The sequence below is a fragment of the Odontesthes bonariensis genome, chromosome 22, assembly GCF_027942865.1.
Source record: "Odontesthes bonariensis isolate fOdoBon6 chromosome 22, fOdoBon6.hap1, whole genome shotgun sequence".
In the NCBI taxonomy this organism is placed as follows: domain Eukaryota; kingdom Metazoa; phylum Chordata; class Actinopteri; order Atheriniformes; family Atherinopsidae; genus Odontesthes; species Odontesthes bonariensis.
The window spans coordinates 32,742,448-32,763,561 of record NC_134527.1 but is presented as its reverse complement, the minus strand read 5'-3'; the positions used below and the strand labels follow the sequence as shown (position 1 = coordinate 32,763,561).

Here is a 21,114-nt window from a genome sequence, read left to right as displayed (position 1 = left end):
TCGCTAGCTATCGGGCTTCAGAACGAGGCAAGGAAGATAGCACTACTGCTAACAGTGGCAGGGCGAGCTGGATTAGATGTGTACAACACATTTGTCTTCACGGAAGAAGAAGAAGAGGACAACTACGATGTCGTGATGAAGAAATTCGAGGATTATTGCACACCGAAAAAGAATGAAATGTCCGAGAGGTATGTGTTCAGGAACAGACTTCAGAAAGAGTCAGAATCGATTGAACAGTATGTCACAGACCTACTTTTGAAAAGTCAGTCATGCAACTTCGAAGCATTGCGTGATTCAATGATAAGGGACCAAATTGTAATCGGGGTCCAAGACAACAAATTGCGGATGCATTTATTGAAGGAGACTAACTTAACGCTGGAGAGGGCAGTAGAGATTTGCCAAGCGTCTGAGAGTACAAAGGCACAGCTAAAGACTTTCAGCAGCAGAGACAGTGAGACTGTTGAGGTCGATGCAGTGCAGCGTGCGAAGCCGAAAGCAACGTCGCAGGCAAAGAAAAGGGATGCAAAACCCAGGCAAGAGAGCAGGAGCTGCGAAAGGTGTGGAATGCAGCATGCGCCGAAACAGTGTCCAGCCTTCGGGAAGGAATGCCGCAAGTGTGGCGGAAAGAACCACTTCGCAAGGAGCTGCTTCTCGAAGAAGAAGGTGCAACTCGTGCAGAAAAAGAGCGACAGCGAGGAGGAGTCGTTTTTCGTGGATGCAATCGAGGGTGAGATGAGCGCTTCGAGTGATGAATGGATTGCGTGCTTGGATGTGAATGGCACGGACGTCCCACTGAAGCTCGACAAAGAAGCGCAGGTTAACATCCTGCCAATGAAAGACTTTAAGAGACTGAAGAACAAACTGAAAGTAAGAAACAAAATGATTAATCTGAGAACATATGATGATAAGCCAATACCCACTAAGGGAGTGTGCAGAGTAACACTGTCAAGCAAAGGTAAAAAAGTGAATGCTTTGTTTGTGCTTGTTGAGGGAAATAGACAAGCAATTTTGGGTTTGAAAACCTGCGATCAGCTAGGTCTGATTAAGAGAGTGAATGTCATTGATACAGACAAGGTGACAACACCAGATAAAACAGAGGCTACTACAAGTAGGTCCAAACACACTGACTGGGTGAAAGAATACAAAGAGGTGTTCAAAGGCATAGGCCGCCTACCAGGCAAACATAAAATTAGGCTTAAGGAGCCAGTCATACATGCAGCAAGAACAGTGCCAGTAGCTCTTAAAAAGAGGCTGAGAGAAAAAATAGACTCGCTAATAGCAGAAGGAGTCGTCAGAAAAATTGAAGAGCCCACTGAATGGGTTAACTCCTTGGTTATCTTAGAGAAGCCAAATGGAGATCTGAGATTGTGGATAGATCCGAAAGATCTAAATAAGGCGATACAGCGTGAGCACTACAGGCTACCGACAAAATCTGACATAACCAGCACAATGAGTGGAGCAAGCTATTTCACGAAACTAGATGCCTCATCTGGGTTTTACCAAATAGTGCTTGAAGAGGAAAGCTCTAAATTGTGCACATTCAATACGCCATTCGGAAGGCATTGCTTTCTACGATTGCCGTTTGGGATTAGCTCAGCCCCTGAGGTTTTTCATAAAACCGTGCAGCAACTATTCGATGGAATAGAAGAGGTGGGAGTCTTTATCGATGACGTGGTAGTCTGGGGAAAAACAAAAACGGAGCATGATGAGAGATTGGCCAGAGTTCTCACACAGGCGCAAAAATCTGGTTTGAAACTGAATAAAAGTAAGTGCCAATTTGGGGTGCAGGAGATTACCTACCTTGGTGAGAAGTTATCTGGGGCAGGAGTGCAACCAGATCCGGAAAAAGTGCGAGCTATAGCTGAGCTGCCAGAACCGAAGGACAAAAATGACTTACAGAGAGCCCTAGGACTAGTGAATTACATGGGGAAATTTATCCCAAACCTATCGTCTAACACCAGAGCTCTCAGAAGCTTGTTAGAGACCAAGTCAATGTGGCAGTGGATGGCAGAACATGCCAGAGAATGGGAATGGCTCAAAAGCAGTCTAACACAGGAGCCAGTGTTACAATTTTATGATCAGGACAAGCCGTTGAAAGTGTCCACTGATGCGTCCAAAGCAGGCCTAGGAGCTGTGCTTTTGCAAAAGCATGATACAGAGTGGTATCCAGTCGCATAGGCGTCGCGCACAATGACAAGTGCAGAAAGAAATTACGCGCAAATAGAGAAGGAGACTCTAGTCGCAGTGTTTGGATGTGAAAAGTTTCACGAATACGTGTACGGACGATCAGTCATACTAGAAACCGATCACAAACCACTGATAGCTATCTCACAGAAGCCACTGGGTGACGCACCGCCGCGCATCCAGCGTCTAATGTTAAGACTACAGAAATATGACCTGACATTTGAGTTTACACCAGGCAAGCACCTAGTTGTAGCCGATGCGCCGAGTAGGGCTAGCTTGCACAACACCAGTAGCACGACAGAAGAAGCGGTGCAAATTCATATCGACTCGATTAGGCTACACATGCCAGTGTCAGATGCAAAATGTGCAGAGATAGTGAAAGAAACACAAAAGGATGACAAACTAAAAAGAGTAATGGAACAGATACATCAACCAGGACAGGTTAAGCTTGACAAGCCATACCAACACTTTAAAGGTGAACTGTCTGTGTTAGATGGGGTTCTGTTAAAGGGTACAAAGATAGTCATACCTACCTCCATGAGAGCAGAAATGGTCAAATTAGTGCATGAGGGGCATTTGGGTATAGAGAAGTGCAAAAGACGTGCACGTGATGTGTTGTATTGGCCTAGCATGCACAAGGACATTGAGGCATATGTGCAGTGCTGTGAGACCTGCCAGCGCCACAGATACCAGCAGCCAAAGGAGCCTATGAGGCCCCATGACAAGCCCCAAGAGCCATGGAGAAAAGTGGGCATGGATCTATTCCAGCTAAAGGGCAAGGACTATTTGTTAGTCATGGACTATCATTCAAACTACCCTGAGTTTGTAGGGTTGAGTGACACAACAGCAGAAAGGTTGGTTGCACATACAAAGACTATGTTTGCACGCCATGGAATTCCAATGACTGTTGTAAGCGATAACGGGCCACAATTCACAAGCTAGTGCTTCAAAGACTTTGCAGACACATATGGGTTCAAACATGTGACCTCAAGCCCTCTGTACCCACAGTCAAATGGGTTAGCAGAGAAAGGAGTGCAAATTGTGAAGCGCATCTTGAAAAAGGCTGCAGACAATGCAGAAGACCCTCATCTGGCGATCCTGAATTACCGAGCATCACCACTGGAGAATGGACTTTCACCAGCAGAAATGCTCATGAACCGGAAACTCAGAACACGACTTCCATCAGCATCTCATCAGATGGAAAAGAAAGATGTGAGGCGTGATGAGAGGCAAACTGAACTGTACAACAGAACAGCACGGCCTCTGAGACCACTTGCACATGAGGACATAGTGCGAGTGAGATGTGATGGAGAGTGTGGACCGCTGGCTAAAGTGGTCAAAGAAACAACTCCCAGATCATACGAAGTCATCACAGAGCATGGGAAAACAATGAGGCGAAACCGACGTCACTTGCTGAAAGTGCCTCTGACAAAAATGAAGAGTTATGGACAGTGACACAAGTGACATGCCGATTCCAAGCCAGACAGAGCAAACAGAAATGGCAGACAATCAGTACTTGGAGACAGACCGAAATGAACAGATTGAAGTGACACAGCGGAGAAGCTCACAAAGACAAATTGTGAGACCCAAGAGATTGATTGAGGAAATGTAATGATATGCTCTGAGATGAATGTGGGAAAAAAAAAAAAAGTTGAAAGAAAAAAAAAAAAAAAAGTGTTCCAAACTGTTGGAAAAAGTATGTTGAGTTGTAAACAGAGAAATTGTTGAAGTTATGATTCAATGTACAAGGTTGACACACAGAGAGATAAACAGAAGAAAGGGATTTTATTTTGAAATGATGTCAACAGTCTTGAGTTTAAAGTTGGATATAATCTGTACTTGGAAAAAAGGGGAGATGTATTGATATGTGAAGTTCTATGTTTTACCACAAGTGGGCAGTATGACCCCGGGCCATGACCTGGCAATATATTAGCAGTTGTACACGAGGCGTCTTGCAGTTATCAGTAAACGTTCTGAGTGTTACACGGTGTGTGTCTCGTCATTACAATAATGTCTACTTTCTGGGAGATAACTGTTGAAATGTTCCCAGTGATTTCTTCAATAACTTGGCGGAGAGCAGGATCGAGTGTGGCGGCCCCACCAGCCGCTGGTAGCTCTGCAGCTAGCTCCGTGTTAGCCATGTTACCTGTGCTAGCCAGTTGAGACTACTTCGCAAGTCTTGTTCGTTTTCTTTAGGATTTTGGGCAGCATTGTGCTGGAGTGAGTCGGAAGAGCATTTATCAGTGTTCGTATAACCACATTTAGTTGAAAAGTCTTAGTAAGAGGGTGGTATTCTGCTCAAATATAAAATATATGGTGCGCAGCTCTACGAAGTCGACTGCTTGCTACGCCGCCATCTTGAAAAAAAAAAAAAAAAAAAAAAAAAACGAAAAAACTTTTGATATGCTGTGCGAGAGTTTGTCCCCATTCTTCTCCTACCAAGACACCACATTTCGAAGGTCGATTCCACTGAAAATGCGTGTCGGTGTCGCTCTTTGGTGGCTCGCAACAGGTGCAGGCTATCGCACATTGGCTCACCTATTTTGCATTAGCAACGCATCAGTGTGCCTGATTGTAAACAACTTCTGCCAAGTCGTGCGAGACGAGCTGTGGCATCGGTACATACAGCTTCCACGAGCTGATGAGCTACAGACCGTCCTCCAAGGTTGACGTGTGGAACGCAATGTGTAAGAATATCCGATCTGCCTGTTTACATGGCGGTCGCATTGTCACATATCCGATTCGTATCTGATAAATTTCCACATATGAAGGAGGCCTGTATCCGATCTCAAAATATCCGAATGCATGCGTCCTTGTCCTATTTACATGGTCAAAAAACATATCCGATCTGTGTCACATGAGAGCAAAAAAAATCGGAATTGGGTAACATCTAACTGACAGTGTAAATGTAGCCTGAAGCACGACCAGAGATTCCCACCCAGTGTTCTAACCTCTGTAATAAGATCGCATGGTCAACTGTGTCAAAGGCAGCACTCAGGTCCAGCAGAACTAAGACTGAGACTTTACTTGCATCTGTGTTCAGGCGGATGTCATTTGTCACCTTGATCAGAGCTGTCTCAGTGCTGTGGTGGGGCCTAAAGCCTGATTGGAAAGTATCAAAAGCATTGTTAGACAGGAGAAAGTCACTAAGCTGCTGGTTTACAACTTTTTCTAGGACTTTGCCTAAGAATGGCAGGTTTGATATGGGCCGGTAGTTGTTCAGTACTGTGGCATCAGACTGCTCTTCTTTAGAAGGGGCTTAATGACAGCGGTTTTTAAGGCCTTTGGAAATGTTCCAGTCTTGAGTGAGATGTTGACTAGATGAGCGAGTTGTGGTAACAAACTGCTCAGCACAGACTTTAGGAATCTAGTGGGCAACTCATCAAGGCAGCACGTTGATGAACTCAGACTGCAGATGATCTCAGACTGCAGATGATCTCTTCGACTGTTTTGTCAGTAACAGGTGTGAAATGTGTCAGCTCTAGGTGTCTAGCTGGATGCAGAGTAGTTATTTGTGTTGTGGAAATTATTGCACTTTTAATGCCTTGAACTTTGTCATTAAAGAATATTGCAAACTCATTACACTTGGATGTAGAAATGAGTTCTAAAGGCAGTGAAACTGGAGGGTTTGTTATGGATGTGCTGCATTCAAGGCCCTGGCTCTTTTCCTTTCTGGATGTGGCAGTTGTAGGACGAAGCCAGGGCAGAGCACCACGCAGCGCTGGCTGAGATATTTAATCTGGCGAGTCCTACTTACTCATAGGTGGGTCTCTGCTGGGGTGCCAAGACTTTAATTGGACATTGTTTTGCCCCACTTTTAACAATTTCTTGGACCTGTCATGGCCGTATTTTTGTTTTGACTTATCTTGAACTTGTTTTGCTTTCGTTTTGGGACTCGGTTCTTGGGTTTTTGTTCTTGTTTGTGCTTAGTGTCACTGTCAGGTTTTGTTATTTCTTCGGTTTTGGTTTTTCACAAATTTGGTTTAATGGTGTACTGGCTTGGCCGCGCTTTTTGTTGTGTTTTCTTTCATAAACCAAGTTTAGTTTTTCTTTACCTCCTGCCTGATCAGTGTCCACATTTGGATCGTTCTCCTCTCCCCACCATCCATCCTGACAGAATCATATAAAGTTTCTGCCTATTCTGGGTGGTCTGCTGGGTACACCTTCATGAAGCAAATAGAGCATGATCTGTTCCTCAGGTTCTTACCACATATGTGGGTGAACGTGGTGGTGATTTTATTTGGTGGTGTGTTATCCTGCTCCCCGCCATGCTCCATAGCAGGGGTCGGTTTGTTGGCTTCCCACAGCAGGGCATGGATGCAGGGCTGTGTTATTTTTCTCCTTGCCCCATTGAAAACTCTGCGCTTTGGCTTTGCAGTGATTGGCAATATAAGCAGGGGTACTTGAAGCAGATGTTCTTCAATGGCCATCTAGAGATGGCATATAACTAGACAGTTTATACAGACAGGCAACAACTTCAATTTTGTTTGAATTTAGAAGCAGAAAAATCTTTGTGTCTTTCTTTATCTCTTTGAGACATAGGCTACTTGTAGTTTAACCAACTGATTGGTTTCTTAAATAAGTACAGCTAAGTATCATCAGCATAGCAATGGAACTTTATGCCATGCTGTCTGATAATGTTACCTAATGGAAGCATGTATAAAGTGAAAAGAATTGGTCCAAGCACAGAACCCTGAGGAACTCCATGACTTACTCTGGTGTGTGAGGAAGATTCTTCATTTACAAGAACAAACTGAAATCTATCAGATAAATATGACTTAAACCAGCCTAATGCAGTTCCTTTAATCCCAATAACATGTTCAAGTCTCTGTAATAAGATACTGTGATCGACCGTATCAAATGCAGCACTGAGATCCAACAGGACAAGCACAGACACAAGTCCGCTATCAGAGACTAAGAGGAGATCATGATTAACTTTTCTGTCAAAAAAAACAAAACAAAACTTTTAGACCTTCATGGATTTAATTTCCCATTAGGACTCCTTGAATATTGTATATTAAATAGATAGAATATTTAAAATGAAGATTTACATATTTTTCTTATCCAATCCTAAGTGTAAGGGAGATACAGTTGTTGTATTATGATATGACACCGGAGTCTTACAGTTCAAAGTGATGTGCACACTGATACTTTCCATCCCTCCTATCCTTCTTCCTGGCTCTTTATGCACACTTCAATGACATTTGTTCTGTCAATATATATGGGTGACAACAGCCTGCTAGTATACAAAACAGTTATCAACTCCTCTATAAGTATGGCAAGAATGTGTGTTGATAAAATCTAAAGATACATTTAAAAGTATGACAACAATTCCATTGGGTGTATAACCAATCCCAATCCAAAACTGTTCAAAGTAATTCTTTAAAAAAAAAGATTGTGAACTGTAACTACAGCAAATTTTAAAAAAAAAGAAAACATATTTCTAAGTCTTAATACATTGGTGTGTTTTGTTTGGTTGTGTGTTTTCAGATACATCTTTGATGATGATACTTTAAGATCTCTTCAGAGACATTCTTTTCACAACTTGTCTCGGGTCATGCACATGTACGTAAACTTTAAACAATAATTGGAATTTGACTGTGAAGTTAAGCCTTACATTGAGCATCATAAATATATTCTCATGTAATTCTGCATCTGTCCTGTAGAAGTATTTTTTGTACAATGCTTGGCACAATAGCCCTTCCTACTGCCATATTCTGCTTATCATGTGTATAATTAATTTTACAGTTGATGAATGAGATTTTGTCATATCTCCTTGCAGAATGTAGAACAATAAACTGCAGTGCACAGTTTTCACAGCAGAAATATGCATGAAAAAAAATTAAAGTACTCACAATACATCATCATTGGAATTCCCTTAATAAGAATTATGAGTGCGTGTGTGTGTGTGTGTGTGTGTGTGTGTTCAACAGACAACTAACTGGTATAAAAACACTATCATACATTCATCAAGAGGCATTTAAGGATCTCCCAAACTTAAAATACCTGTAAGTATGATTCTGTTTTTTTATTTTTATTTATTTTCAATCGGTTCATAATGTTGTCTTAAGCTTCAAGTAAGATTTAAAAATACTAGCCAAGGGGCGGTCAGTGGCGTAGTGGGTTAAGCAGCCACCCCATGTACAGAGGCTACAGCTCTCGCTGCAGCAGGCCCCAGTTCAACTCCCACACCAAGCAGCCCTGTGCTGCATGTCTTTCCCCTCTCTCTGCCCCCTGCTTCCTGTCTCTCTCATACTGTCCTAACATTAAAAAAAATAAATACTAGCAAAAATTTGCAATATAATATTGTCTCCTGTCAAGTATTGGCTGGTTTTTGACTCGTGTGTTTTATCACAGTGGGATCACAAACACGGGTCTCACCTCCTTTCCTGGGCTACAGAATATTCAGTCAAGCCAAGAGGACTTTATTTTGTATGTATTATTTAAGAATTAATATTTGCAATGACTTTTCATTTGCCAAAATGTATTTATTCCCAATAGGTGAAAAAGTTTGAATTCCTATTCTTTTTAAACAGGGAAATAGTGGAGAATGTCTTCATCCAAGTCATTCCTGCTAATTCTTTCACAGGAATATCTGCGAATGCGCTGACCATGTAAGTTGAAATTTGTTAAGCAATAGTATCAATACAAGTTTCAGAGTCATTGTAAATTACTCTGATATTGGAATGGCACAATGACACTGTAATTGATTTTTCTATTTGCAATGGGTAGTTGAATTTTTTTTTTCTTCAATTTTCTCTAATTGCTTTGAACTGGTAGTGTAATACTGCTAATCTTTGTTCAATCAAAAAAAATCAAAATTAATAAAATAAAAAATGTAGCTTGAGAGCAGGGCAAGGCGGATTTTTTTATATAGCACAATTCAACAACAAGGTGATTCAAAGTGCTTTACATAGAATATAAAACTAAAAGAGAGAGATACAGAGCAGTGAAAGTTATAAACAGGGAAACAGTGGTAAACAGGGAAGTCTGGTTTGATTTAAAAGAAGCAAGAGTTGACTCAGACCAGCAGATATCTGGGAGTTTGTTCCACATATATGGTGCATAAAAACTAAAAAGCAGGTTATCCACTTTTAGTTCTAAGTCTGGGGACAGAAAGCAAATCAGTTCCTGAAGGCCTGACATGTCTTTAATGTTAAATGGTAAATGAACTGTGCTTAAATAGTGCTTTTCTAGTCGAGTTGACCACTTAAAGCACTTTTATACAACAAGCCACATTCACCCATTAACACACTGGTTCATAATGTACTAGAAGATCTGAGATGTACTTTGGCCCCAAACCATGTAAAGCTTTATAAAACAGCAATATTTTAAAATCAACTCTTTGATTTGTGTAGAGACGTCGGGACTGGAGTCATATGATTCTTTTCTGGTCTCAGTGAGGACTCAGCTGCAGCTCTCTGATCCATCTTTTAGGCATAACAGTAGATACACTGTTACTGTAATCAAGTCCTTTAAAGACAATTACCTCTGTTATGTCATTATCATTATCTAACAGAAGTCAATTCTGGACCCTTTGTCCAGTTGTTTATTTGTTCGAAGCATTTCATGTGTACTTGTAAGGGATTACAACACCCAGGTGATATGGGGATGTAGATTTGTGTGTCGTTTCCATAACTGCGTCAGTATATGTTGTTGCTCTACATAATCTGAGCCAGTGGGATCATAAAAATGTTGAATAATAGAGGTTCAAGAATTGAACTCTGAGGAACTCCACATGCCATTTTTTTCTGCTCAGATGTGTGATTTCCTAGACACAAAGTAGTCTTGAAACCAGTTTAATGCTGTGGCAGAAAGTCCCACCCATTTTCCCAGTTTGTGGAGCAATATGATCGACTGTATCAAAGGCAGCACTGAGATCCAGAAGTGTCAAGTAACGAAGTACAAATACTTCGTTATTGTACTTAAGTAGAATTTTCTGGTATCTGTACTTTCTTGATTATTTATTTTTATCACAACTTTTTACTTCTACTCCTTATTTTTTCAACACAATTATTTGTACTTTCTACTCCTTACATTTAAAAATATTGGATCGTTACTTTTATTTCTCTCTCTTTTTTTTCTTTTTTAATGCTATCACTGTCTCTTCCCGTGTGCGATATCCAATGGATTGTGTGTTTAGATTCAAACGCACTAAAATATGCAATTCAGAGATCTCATTGGTTCTGATCAGTGTTGTTTTTGTCAAGGATGACGATGACGAAATCATTTCGTTGACGCCACTTTTTTTCATGACAATAACGAGACGGTGACGAGATAAACATAGCTCTCTGATGACGAAAACATGACGAGACGTGTGTGAGTTTTCGTTGATGAGACGAGAATGGACGAAAATGTTAGTGGGTGATCTGTCAGACGTTTAAAATGCATGACATTTCTGCTTATTGTGTGTGTCAATTAAAACCTAAAATGTATCTGCTGCGGCACCTTAAGGCTCGGCACAGGGATATTTTTTCGAAGGTAAGTTACAAATGCTGTTAACATAATCGATAAATTTCGTAGTAAGCTAATACATTAGTACGTTTTCCACATACTCCTGGCGCAAATGGGCTGCTAACTTCAGGCTAAAGTTAGCTTTTGTTACGCTAACGTCAATGCATTATGTGTGTGTTACTTTAGCAGCATGTTTAGCCATGTTTACATTCAGTGAGGTGTGGTTATCTCTTTGTGTGTACGTTCTGTCAGCACGTAACTTGATATGTTAAACAGGTCGAGTTACTGTTATACGTAGAGTCTGCTAGCTTTAGCCTAAAAGCCACAAGTGACGTTGTGCAGCCCTAACCAGGACCTGTGCGTTTAGTGTGCTTACAGTAAAGTTGGGACACACGCACAGTACAGAATGAAAAATCAGAAAGCTTTAGTACAGGGTCAGTTAATAAGCTATGTATTTTTGTTCTGCTTGTTTGATAGTTAAGACCATACTATTTTCTTAACACGGTAGACTATACTTATTTTTTCTTTTTTTTTTTGACTAAAACTAGACTAAAACCTTTTTGACTTTTCGTCGACTAAAACTAGACTAAAACCCTTTTGAGTTTTCGTCGACTAAAACTGGACTAAAACTATCACATATAGAAGTGACTAAAATGTGACTAAAACTAATAAGCATTTTAGTCCAAAAGACTAAGACTAAGACTAAATCTAAGATGGTTGTCAAAAACAACACTGGTTCTGATGTAACCAACGATAGAGAGTGGGTTCTTCCTTTGCGCTTGAATGTTGAAGGGATTCCACAGGCAGTATGTTGGCGTTGGAGAAAAGCCGCAGCAGTGATTCAAGCGGTTGTTCTAGCAGTTCCCAGTCCAGCAAAATGTCTGAAGGCACAAGTGAGCCCTCAAGTCATTCAACAGCCCTGGCCCTACCTGCAAGAGTTATTTGAAATCGCTGGAACTAAAGACAACTCCTATGGAATGCGCTGCAAACCTTGAGCACCGAAGCGGCATGAGTTTATAGCATTCAAAAACTCACCGTCCACTTTGAAAAATCACATACAGGTAAGCGTTATGTTTTCCTAGTAGTCTATAACAAAGTATACAGTTGGCTGTTTTAGATACATTTGCTACTGTATTCATTAGTGCTAGGTAGTTCTATAGCTCGAGTCACTTCCAGTGTCAGCTTTGTTAATGTTAGTGGCATTAGAAACATTTTTTTATTTCTCCTCAATGAATGCATCCTGAAACTTGGTAAGACTTTCACTGTTGAATTGAGTAGGCTAATGATAGCAGTAGAGGAAAAGCCTGCATTTGAAATATATGGTCCTTTCTTAATTTTAAACTTATAAAGTGTGTCAATCATCATGCCATCATTTACTGTTGGAATTAATATTGTAATCCAATAGTAATCCAATGTGATTTCATAGGCCTTAACTACATAAAATGTCACTTGAAAGACCAAGATGTTGAAAGGCAATCTGAAAACTCCCATTCTTCAGAAGAGGAGGACTTCTTTTCTGCAATCAAACAAGGAAATGCCAACAAGCTGGAGATGTACCTGGGGTTTCCAGGTGATACAGCAGAGGTACTTAAGTCTTTCCCACCAGTCTGCAATCTGTCATTGAGACTCAACACAGCACTTCAAGCCTCTGCAGCCTGCGAGAGACTGTTCAGAACAGCAGGAATGATCTTCACACCAAAACGGGCTCGTACTGATTCCAAGAACTTTGAAAATCAGATTCTTTTGCGGGTAAACAAAGGGTTCTGGTAGCCGTATGATGTAATCCATTGTGTGTTCTAAATTCAAATTCAATTCAAATTCAAAAATACTTTATTTATCCCAGAGGGAAATTAAATGTTGATGTAGCTCAATTAAATCAAGGAGTTATTATAGATGCTGATGGCTGTGGGCAGGAATGATTTCCTGTAGCGGTCCATTTTGCATCCAAACTGAAGAAGCCTTTGACTGAAGAGACTCTGTTTTCCGATAACAGTCTCATGGAGAGGATGTTCAGGGTTGTCCATAATTCTCTTGATTTTATGCAAAATCCTTCTTTGCATTATTGTCTCCAGAGGTTCCACAGTCGTCCCCAGAACAGAACCAGCCTTCTTTATCAGGTTGTTGAGTCTTTTTAGGTCCCTGGTTCTGATGCTGCTGCCCCAACAGATGACGCAAGAGGAAATGACGCTCTCAACAACTGACTTGTAGAAGATCTGCAACATCTTGTTGCAAACCTTGAAGGACCTTAGCTTCCTCAAGAAGTACAGTCTGCTCTGTCCTTTCTTGTAGATGGCTTCACTGTTGTGTCTCCAGTCCAGTCTGTTGTCCACATGAACACCAAGGTATTTATATTCCTCAACCACCTCCACTTCTTCTCCCATGATGGAAACAGGGTTTGATCTGACCCTGTTTCTCCTGAAATCTACAATCATCTCCTTTGTTTTGTTAACATTCCAGATGAGATGATTGTTCCCACACCATGCCACAAAGCGGTCCACCAGCTCTCTGTACTCAGCTTCTTGTCCATCTCTGATACACCCGACAACTGCAGAGTCATCTGAATATTTCTGTAGATGACAGGAGTCTGACTTGTACTGGAAGTCTGAAGTGTACAGAGTGAAAAGGAATGGTGAGAGTACAGTCCCCTGTGGTGCTCCTGTGCTGCTGATCACCTGGTTAGACACACAATTCTTCAGTCTGACAAACTGTGGTCTGTTTGTCAGGTAGTCATTAATCCAGGTGATTGTTGAGGCCTCCACCTGAGTCTTCTGGAGTTTCAGACGAAGCAAATCAGGCTGGATTGTGTTAAATGCACTGGAGAAATCAAAGAACATGATCCTCACAGTGCTGCCTGCTTTGTCCAGATGACAGTGGGTTTGTTGAAGCAGGTGTATGATAGCATCTTCAACTCCAACTCCATGGCGATAAGCAAACTGCAGGGGGTCCTGATATGTGCTGGTCTGCTTACACAGGTGGGTCAACAGGAGTCTCTCCAGGACCTTCATGATGTGGGATGTCAGGGCAACAGGTCTGTAGTAATTGATGTCTGAAGGATGAGTTTTCTTTGGTACCGGAACCAGACAGGATGTCTTCCACAACAGTGGTACCTTCTCTTGGGTCAAGCTAAGGTTGAAAAGGTGTTGCAGAATCCCACAGAGCTGCTCTGCACAGGCCTTCAGGACTCGGGGGCTGACACCATCTGGACCTGCAGCCTTGTTCCGGTTCAGTCTCTCCAACTGCGTCTTCACCTGACTTCTAGAAACAGAAAAGTGGGAGGGGGAGGCAAAGGGGACAGCAGCATCTCCTGATTGGGTTGAAGACAAACTAGTGGAAGCAGAAGAATCCATGACTGAGGTGGAGGTGGAGATGTTACAGGAAAGCTGTGGGTCAGAGGAGGGTGGGATGTCTCTTTGGCTGGGAACAGGAGGGGAGGATGGTGAGCTTGTTCCTGAACTGAACCTGTTGAAGAATGTGTTCAGCTCATTTGCTCTGTCCAGACTTCCATCCATCCGATCCTCCCTCTGTTTGAGGCCTGTGATCTTCTTCATTCCTGACCACACATCTCTGATATTGTTCCTCTGCAGTTTACTCTCAAGCTTCTTTCTATACACCTCCTTGCTCTCTCTGATCTTGACTTTGAGCTGCTTCTGTATACTCCTCAGTAACTCCCTGTCTCGCTCCCTAAAGGCTCTTTTTTTCTTGTTCAATAGTTCTTTTAGCTCACTGGTGATCCAGGGTTTGTTATTAGGGAAGCATCTCACTGTTCTGATGGGGATGGTTTTGTCCACACAGAAGTTTATATAGTCAGTCACACACTCAGTCATGGCATTAATGTCCTCTCCATGTGGCTTACAAAGAGAAATCCAATCGGTTGCATCAAAACAACCCTGTAAGGCTTCTTCAGCTTCTTGTGACCACTTTCTAACAGTCCTTTTTGTGACAGGTAGTCTCTGGACAAGGGGTTTATATGCTGAACAGAGAAAAACAAGGTTGTGATCTGATTTACCCAGGGGAGGTCTTGATTTGGAAATGTATGAATCCTTGACATTTGTGTAAAACAAATCCAATGTCTTGTTTTCTCTGGTAGAGCAGCTGACAAACTGTTGAAAAGTTGGCAGTGTAGCAGAGAGTGAGGCATGATTAAAATCACCAGATATTGCCACAAAAGAATTGGGGTGTTGTGTCTGTATCTGAGCAACAACGGAACTGATGACATCACATGCAGTGTCGGCAACAGCTGAGGGTGGAATGTAAACACAGGGTATCTGCACATTTTTAATCAACAAATTTAATGACATTTAAGACCTTTTTAAGACCTCTAAGAATAAAAATTAAGACCATTACCACGGCAAAAATATATATAAAAACTACACTCTAGGCTGTTCGGTGTTGAAAAAAAGTCCAGTGTGAAATGTGTGCTTCAGTGTCAACATGATCGCATAAGATTCGAACGCACAAGGGAACACCACACACTACAGGACAATCGTGCCCGATTGTCACACATCTGCGAAGGAGCGTGTTTTCGCTGCCATTTGTCTGTCTGTTTGTCTGAGGCTCTGAGCAAAATAAATCCATAATTGAACCTAATTTTCGAGTTATGTCTACTGTGCTTTTACAACTAGCAAAACGATTTTACAACCCAAGTTAACTTAAACCAGAACTTTGGACAACTCACGTGAAGCACAGACTGGTTTATGCAATAGTCAGCTGTCCATATATGGACTGTGACTTTGCAGCATAAACCACACGACAAAATCAAATTTCCTTCGGGATTAATAAAGTATCTCCAATCTAATCAAATAAATAAAAACGAGCACAGACCGCTCATACAGTCAATGGCACGTAGCCTACCGATAGAAAAAATACACACTCTCACACACATCATACAACCTGACTATCGACTGCTAACAACCATGATCAGTAACCTACACAAACCCAGACACATAATGGCTCGGCGGCCAGCAATCGGGTAAACCAATGAAGGGAATCAATCCTGTGAAAGAATGAAAACAAGTGAATGAAACCTGCACTCACCCATTATGAAGTTAACTCTGCACCTCCATAATCTTGCCCCTGCTCAGCCAACACCTTGACGTCAGGTATGTTTGGTAACGTTACTGCGGCTAGCATTAGCAACTAGGCTGCTAGGCTTGCTAAATCGGTAAGCATTAGGCTACAGAAGAAAGCTAGTCTTTTTAGCTACGTTATATTATCATCTTTCTTCTCGGCTGTATTGTCCAAACCTTGGTGTTATTTTGGTGTCCCATTGACCTTTGTTTGTTTGACAATTCCTGGGGTTCGGTGTGATGATCACTGACTCGTGTTAAACAGTCGAGGAGTCGAAAATAAAGTTGATTGTGGTTTATTAACAGAAATAATATAAATTACACACTTCAAGGGTTCAAGTGTCTTTGTAAATTCCTAATGTTCTGGATTCCAATGTCCATTCCTTCCTCTCTTTGCCACGGTCTTTGATGGTGTGCGCATCACCGAACCCCCCTATTGGCATCCGGATGGCACACCTATATACCTGTCGGCATATTTCCCCCTTTGCCTGTAGAGGGCGTACTCAGTCATTCACACTCACTCACTCACTCATACTCAAAACAGGAATTATATTGGATGTAGAGAAACAAATGAAGTTCTGAATGTAAAAACATGGAATTTGTAAATGATAATATTTAAAGACAATAAATGATAAACATAAACTATTCAAATGGCTCCTACATCGGCTATAAGTTAACCTTTGTTTACGGCCACTGGCCCTAACCTGACGCTAGCTGTCATATCACCGGAAGTTTTCACCGGAAGTACTGGCGCACACACAAAACGTCAGCGGTCGCCATATTGTGCACAGAGCTATAGAAAATCGTCTTTCCAGACATATCCTTCTTTCATTTCGCCCAGATGAAATTTAATGCCACTCTTCGAAAATCGGCGAAATTTAAGACATTTTAAGACCTTAAAAAAAGTATTTTTTATTTAAGACTTTTTAATACTTTTTAAGGATCCGCGGAGACCCTGAAACAGCCACCAAAACAACACTGGTGAACTCTCTTGACAAATAATATGGACGAAAACTTACTGCCAATAGTTCAATGTCAGGACTGCAGAGACAACTCTTAACAGTAACATGTCCTGGGTGACACCATCTGTTGTTGACAAGCACTGCCAATCCACCCCCTTTCCTTTTCCTGCTACTATTTAAATCTCGATCAGCTCGTACAGTCAGGAAGCCCGGCAGAGAGACGCTGGAGTTGGGGATATGATCCTGTAGCCATGTCTCAGTAAAACACATAATGCTACATTCCCGATATTCTTGCTGAGTCCTTGTCAAGGCTAGAAGTTCATCCAACTTGTTGGCTAACGATCTTACATTGCCCATGATGACGGATGGCAGAGATGGTTTGAACTTCTTCTTTCTTTCTCTCCTCTTTGCTCCTGCTCTGCATCCACGACGCCTCCTTTTCAATTCCAGTGGGATTTCTGGCTTCAGTTGTCGAATTATTTCTGCTTTTCCAATGTTAATCAGCTGCTCCCTGTTGTAAACCACCTTGTTGCTATGGTTATGCATCATAACAAAAGAGCAAAATATACAAAAGTATTGGGAAAAATCAATCCAGCTGCACAGCATCCAAGGCAGGAAGGAACAGTTGTCCAAAAAATGCAATTTCTTCCAAGAAAAAACAGGAATGAAATTTAGAAAAAAGAATAAATCTCAATGTGAGGTACAGAGCTACTCCAACGTGCTGCCACCCTCAGCAGCGCATTCTAGAACGTATAAATAAACATATTTGTACGTTTAAATAACTCGTGTGCATATTATCAGGCCAAAACTTGGTTGGTCGTCTTTGATAGCATATCCACATATAAAATTAGATATGCAGTGCATTTATGATTTTTCACCCTTTTTACTTTACTTTTATACTTAAACAGTATCTTTCTAAGCCTTTACTGTTTCACTTCTACTTGAGTAGAAAGCTTGAGTTGATACTTCAACTTTTAATTGAGTAATTTTGAACACCAGTATCTATACTTAAATAAAGGATCTGGGTACTGTTTCCTTCAATCAAATGAACTGGTAAGACCTTCAGTGCAGACAGTTCAGTTGATTGAATGAAACAAGTCAGCTGTGCTGTCACAGGGTTGGAACAAAAACCTGCAGCCACACGGCCCTTTCATGGACCAGTTTGACACCCCTGCTCGAGGCGGATCCGCACCATTCTTTGTTACAGCGTCATTCGAAATTGGAAAGCAACAGCGAAACGTCTCCTTCGGCAGATCATACACTGTAAGTAAACTGTTAAAACTGTTGATATGTGCTTGTTTATGCAGATGGAAAGTGGGTGAATCTGTCTCTATGATTTAACTTTTAACTTTGAAATATAGCATAGCGATATAGCATATATAGCATATAGCATAGCGAGCGTGGTTAGCTAGCTCACATAGCATATTGCCGGTAGGTAATGTAGATTTGAGTTAACCCTGATAGTTTTGGTCACTATATCATTCACTCATCACTCATTCATCTAAGTTGACTATACACAGGTTATTTTTGTTAGTCTGTATTTAGAAATTCTATGTCTGAAGTATGAGACAGATTGTCTGTTTTGGAGTGCATCACTATGTGTATCCTGTCACATTACAAATTGTGATTATGATGGCGGATGATAACTTAATTGAAAATCTCCTTTTGTGATTACAGATTCTGTCAGAAAAAATCCTGTCGCTCGTGCTTCCACTGAACATGATGTCTGCAAGCATGCCATCCGGTGGTTCAACTTGGCAGTAGATAGGGGAACCTCAAGGAGACGCAGAACACAGGAGGTTCACCCTGCTGATCATGTCTAAGCACAGCACATCACATGTTAGGCCAGTTCTTGTTTATTTTTTTTTATTGTTCATTTAAATGAGTGTGTGAGTATTAATAAATGCATTTAAGAATTTCCATCATGTGTGTCTATTATCTTACTAGCAACTTGTAGTGATGTGTTGGTCAATCTGGTGTTTGTGCCAGCTCTTTTAAGTGAACTCAATTCCACTTAATTGGTTGTATCCAACCAATCATATGATCACAAGGATCATACTCTAATGGCGCTTTTCCACTAGCTCGCTTCGGCTCGGCGCGCTATTGCGTGTTTCCACTAGCACGCAGTACCTGCAACCGGGACGATTTTCCGTACCACCTCAGCCCTGGTTCCAAGCGGGCTGAAGCGTTACTAAAACGTGACGTCAGCCGACTGCCTTCCACTGATTGGCCGATGAGTGTCGTCACTTTTCAATACTGTTTTGTCTGGCGGCCAGGAGTCTTCTCTGGCTCTCTTCTCTTGCCTTCTGTGCGACAAAAAGCCACAGGGTGAGCAGCAACACGAGCGCCTCCATGTCCTCCATGCTATCCTCCTCCTATGTTGTTGTTGTTGTTCTGGTCGCGCAGCCGTGTTACGACGACCCCGCCCACATCGAGGAGGCACCAAGTGATACTCGGTTGTAAATGGAAACACAACCAAACCGAGCCGTATCGAGCCGTGCCGAGCTAGTATACCATATTACATTACGGTCATTTTGCAGACGCTTTTAACCAAAGCGACTTACAATAAGTGCGTTAAACATCGGTAGGCATATATCTCCAGGGAGGTTGGTGGAGGTTACTATCCTGGTATGGAGGATGAGGGAGGCAGGGAGAGCAGTACAGCACAATGGATAGCAGATGAGGTGGAGAGCTACTGCTGCCACGACTGGGAACTCATCATGCCACAGATGCAAGACCTTTCAATTGATGAAGAGGCCAGTGTACCAGCTTCTGTCTGCATCACAAATCATAAAGACTTCCCCGCAATCCTGAATGCTGGACCTTTTTCCACGTTGCCAAAATGAACTGGAAGAAGCGACCCAGGCCAGCTCTCCACCTCCGTTGGCATTACTGGGCACTTCGAACAAGTGCACCACCATTTGTCGGTCACCCTGTGTCTCACAGCTGCAGCTGTGGCTCCAACTTCAGCTGGGACCACTTCTCTGTCCCTCCTCTCTCTCTCTGCCCGTTCTAATTCCATCTGGTGAAGTTCGGCATCTGTATATTCTGGTTCATAAAGATATCCCTTTAGCTCTGTGGTAAAAGGGATGTCTTCATCATTGGTGTCGCAGTCAGACATGATTACGTTAACTTTCCGAGCAGTAAACACCGAGAAACAGGCGCAGCTGTCGGCAGGCGGCAGCGCGCATTGATACTGCAACCTAGTGCCAAGCGATTGTGAGGTGTAACTTTTTCGGGAGATACGATTTTGTGATGCAAATGTATTACTCTTTTGAATGCATATTCTTTTCAGAAGCAAAACGCTTTATTTGTGAAGCCCCAGCCAACTAGCCGGACTACTTACTTCCCCCCCCCACCAAACGAGGCTGTAACTCAGCTCACAGGACGCAGCAGGGGGTAGGAAAATGTTCATAAATAATATTACTAGAATGGGATGTCGTACAGCTTCATGTCAAAAGAGGCGAACTATCCCTTTAAGCCAGGGAGGGCTTCAGGCCCAGATGGAGTCTGTCCAAGGCTTCTGAGGGACTGTGCTGGTCAACCAGCAGTCCCTCTTCAGAGGCTCTTCAATATGAGCATTCAGATTGAAAAAGTCCCAGTACTGTGGAAAACGTCTTGTCTCATACCGGTGTCCAAATTGGGGCAACCGGTGGAGCTGAATGACTACAGACCGGTGGCTCTGACATCTCATATCATGAAGACCTTGGAGAGACTTCTTGTTCGTCGCATGAGATTGCAGGTTGCTGAGGCTCTTGACCCCCTCCAGTTTGCCTACCAGAAACACATAGGAGTGGAAGACGCGATTCTGTACATGTTGCATCGGGCATATGCTCATCTGGATGTGCCTGGTTCATATGTGAGAGTCATGTTCTTTGACTTCTCCAGTGCCTTCAACACCATACGGCCTCCCATACTGAAAGACAAGCTGCTCGGTATGGGTGTGGCCCCCTCCCTGACATCATGGATTATAGACTATTTGTCTGCCAGACCACAGTATGTCAGGATGGGGAAATGTGTTTCTGGAACACTGGAATGCAGTACTGGGGCTCCGCAGGGTACTGTTTTGGCTCCTTTTCTTTTCACCCTGTACACATCAGACTTAAGGTACAACTCAGAGTCATGCCACATTCAGAAGTATTCTGATGATACGGCTGTTGTGGCATGTGTGCGCGGTGGACAGGAGAAGGAGTACAGGGACCTTGTGGAGGCCTTTACTGACTGGACCAAAAAGAACTGTTTGCTCCTGAACACCACCAAGACCAAAGAGCTGGTGGTGGACTTCAGGAGATCTAAAACTCCATACCAGTCAGTCTGCATTGATGGAGGGGAGCTAGAGACTGTTCAGACCTGCAAATTCCTGGGGGTGGTACTGGATAATAAACTGGAGTGGTCTGCCAACATAGAAGCAGTGTACAGGAGGGGCCAGAGCCATCTCTTTTTCCTGA

The 21,114-nt window shown here is 42.3% G+C and overlaps 1 protein-coding gene across 3 annotated transcripts in view; it reads left to right on the top strand.

Annotated features, from left to right (window-relative positions):
- LOC142372312 (thyrotropin receptor-like) overlaps positions 1–21,114 on the top strand; it is an 84,556-nt gene that overhangs the window by 19,053 nt on the left and 44,389 nt on the right. For 2 of the 3 annotated variants that reach the window (XM_075455168.1, XM_075455167.1), the window contains exons 3-6: positions 7,675–7,749; positions 8,118–8,192; positions 8,542–8,616; positions 8,721–8,798. The exons of the other annotated variant lie outside the window; for it this stretch is intronic. In XM_075455168.1, the coding sequence (XP_075311283.1) occupies positions 7,675–7,749; positions 8,118–8,192; positions 8,542–8,616; positions 8,721–8,798 (303 nt within the window). The remainder of the gene's footprint in view (positions 1–7,674; positions 7,750–8,117; positions 8,193–8,541; positions 8,617–8,720; positions 8,799–21,114) is intronic. 3 annotated transcript variants of the gene reach the window in all.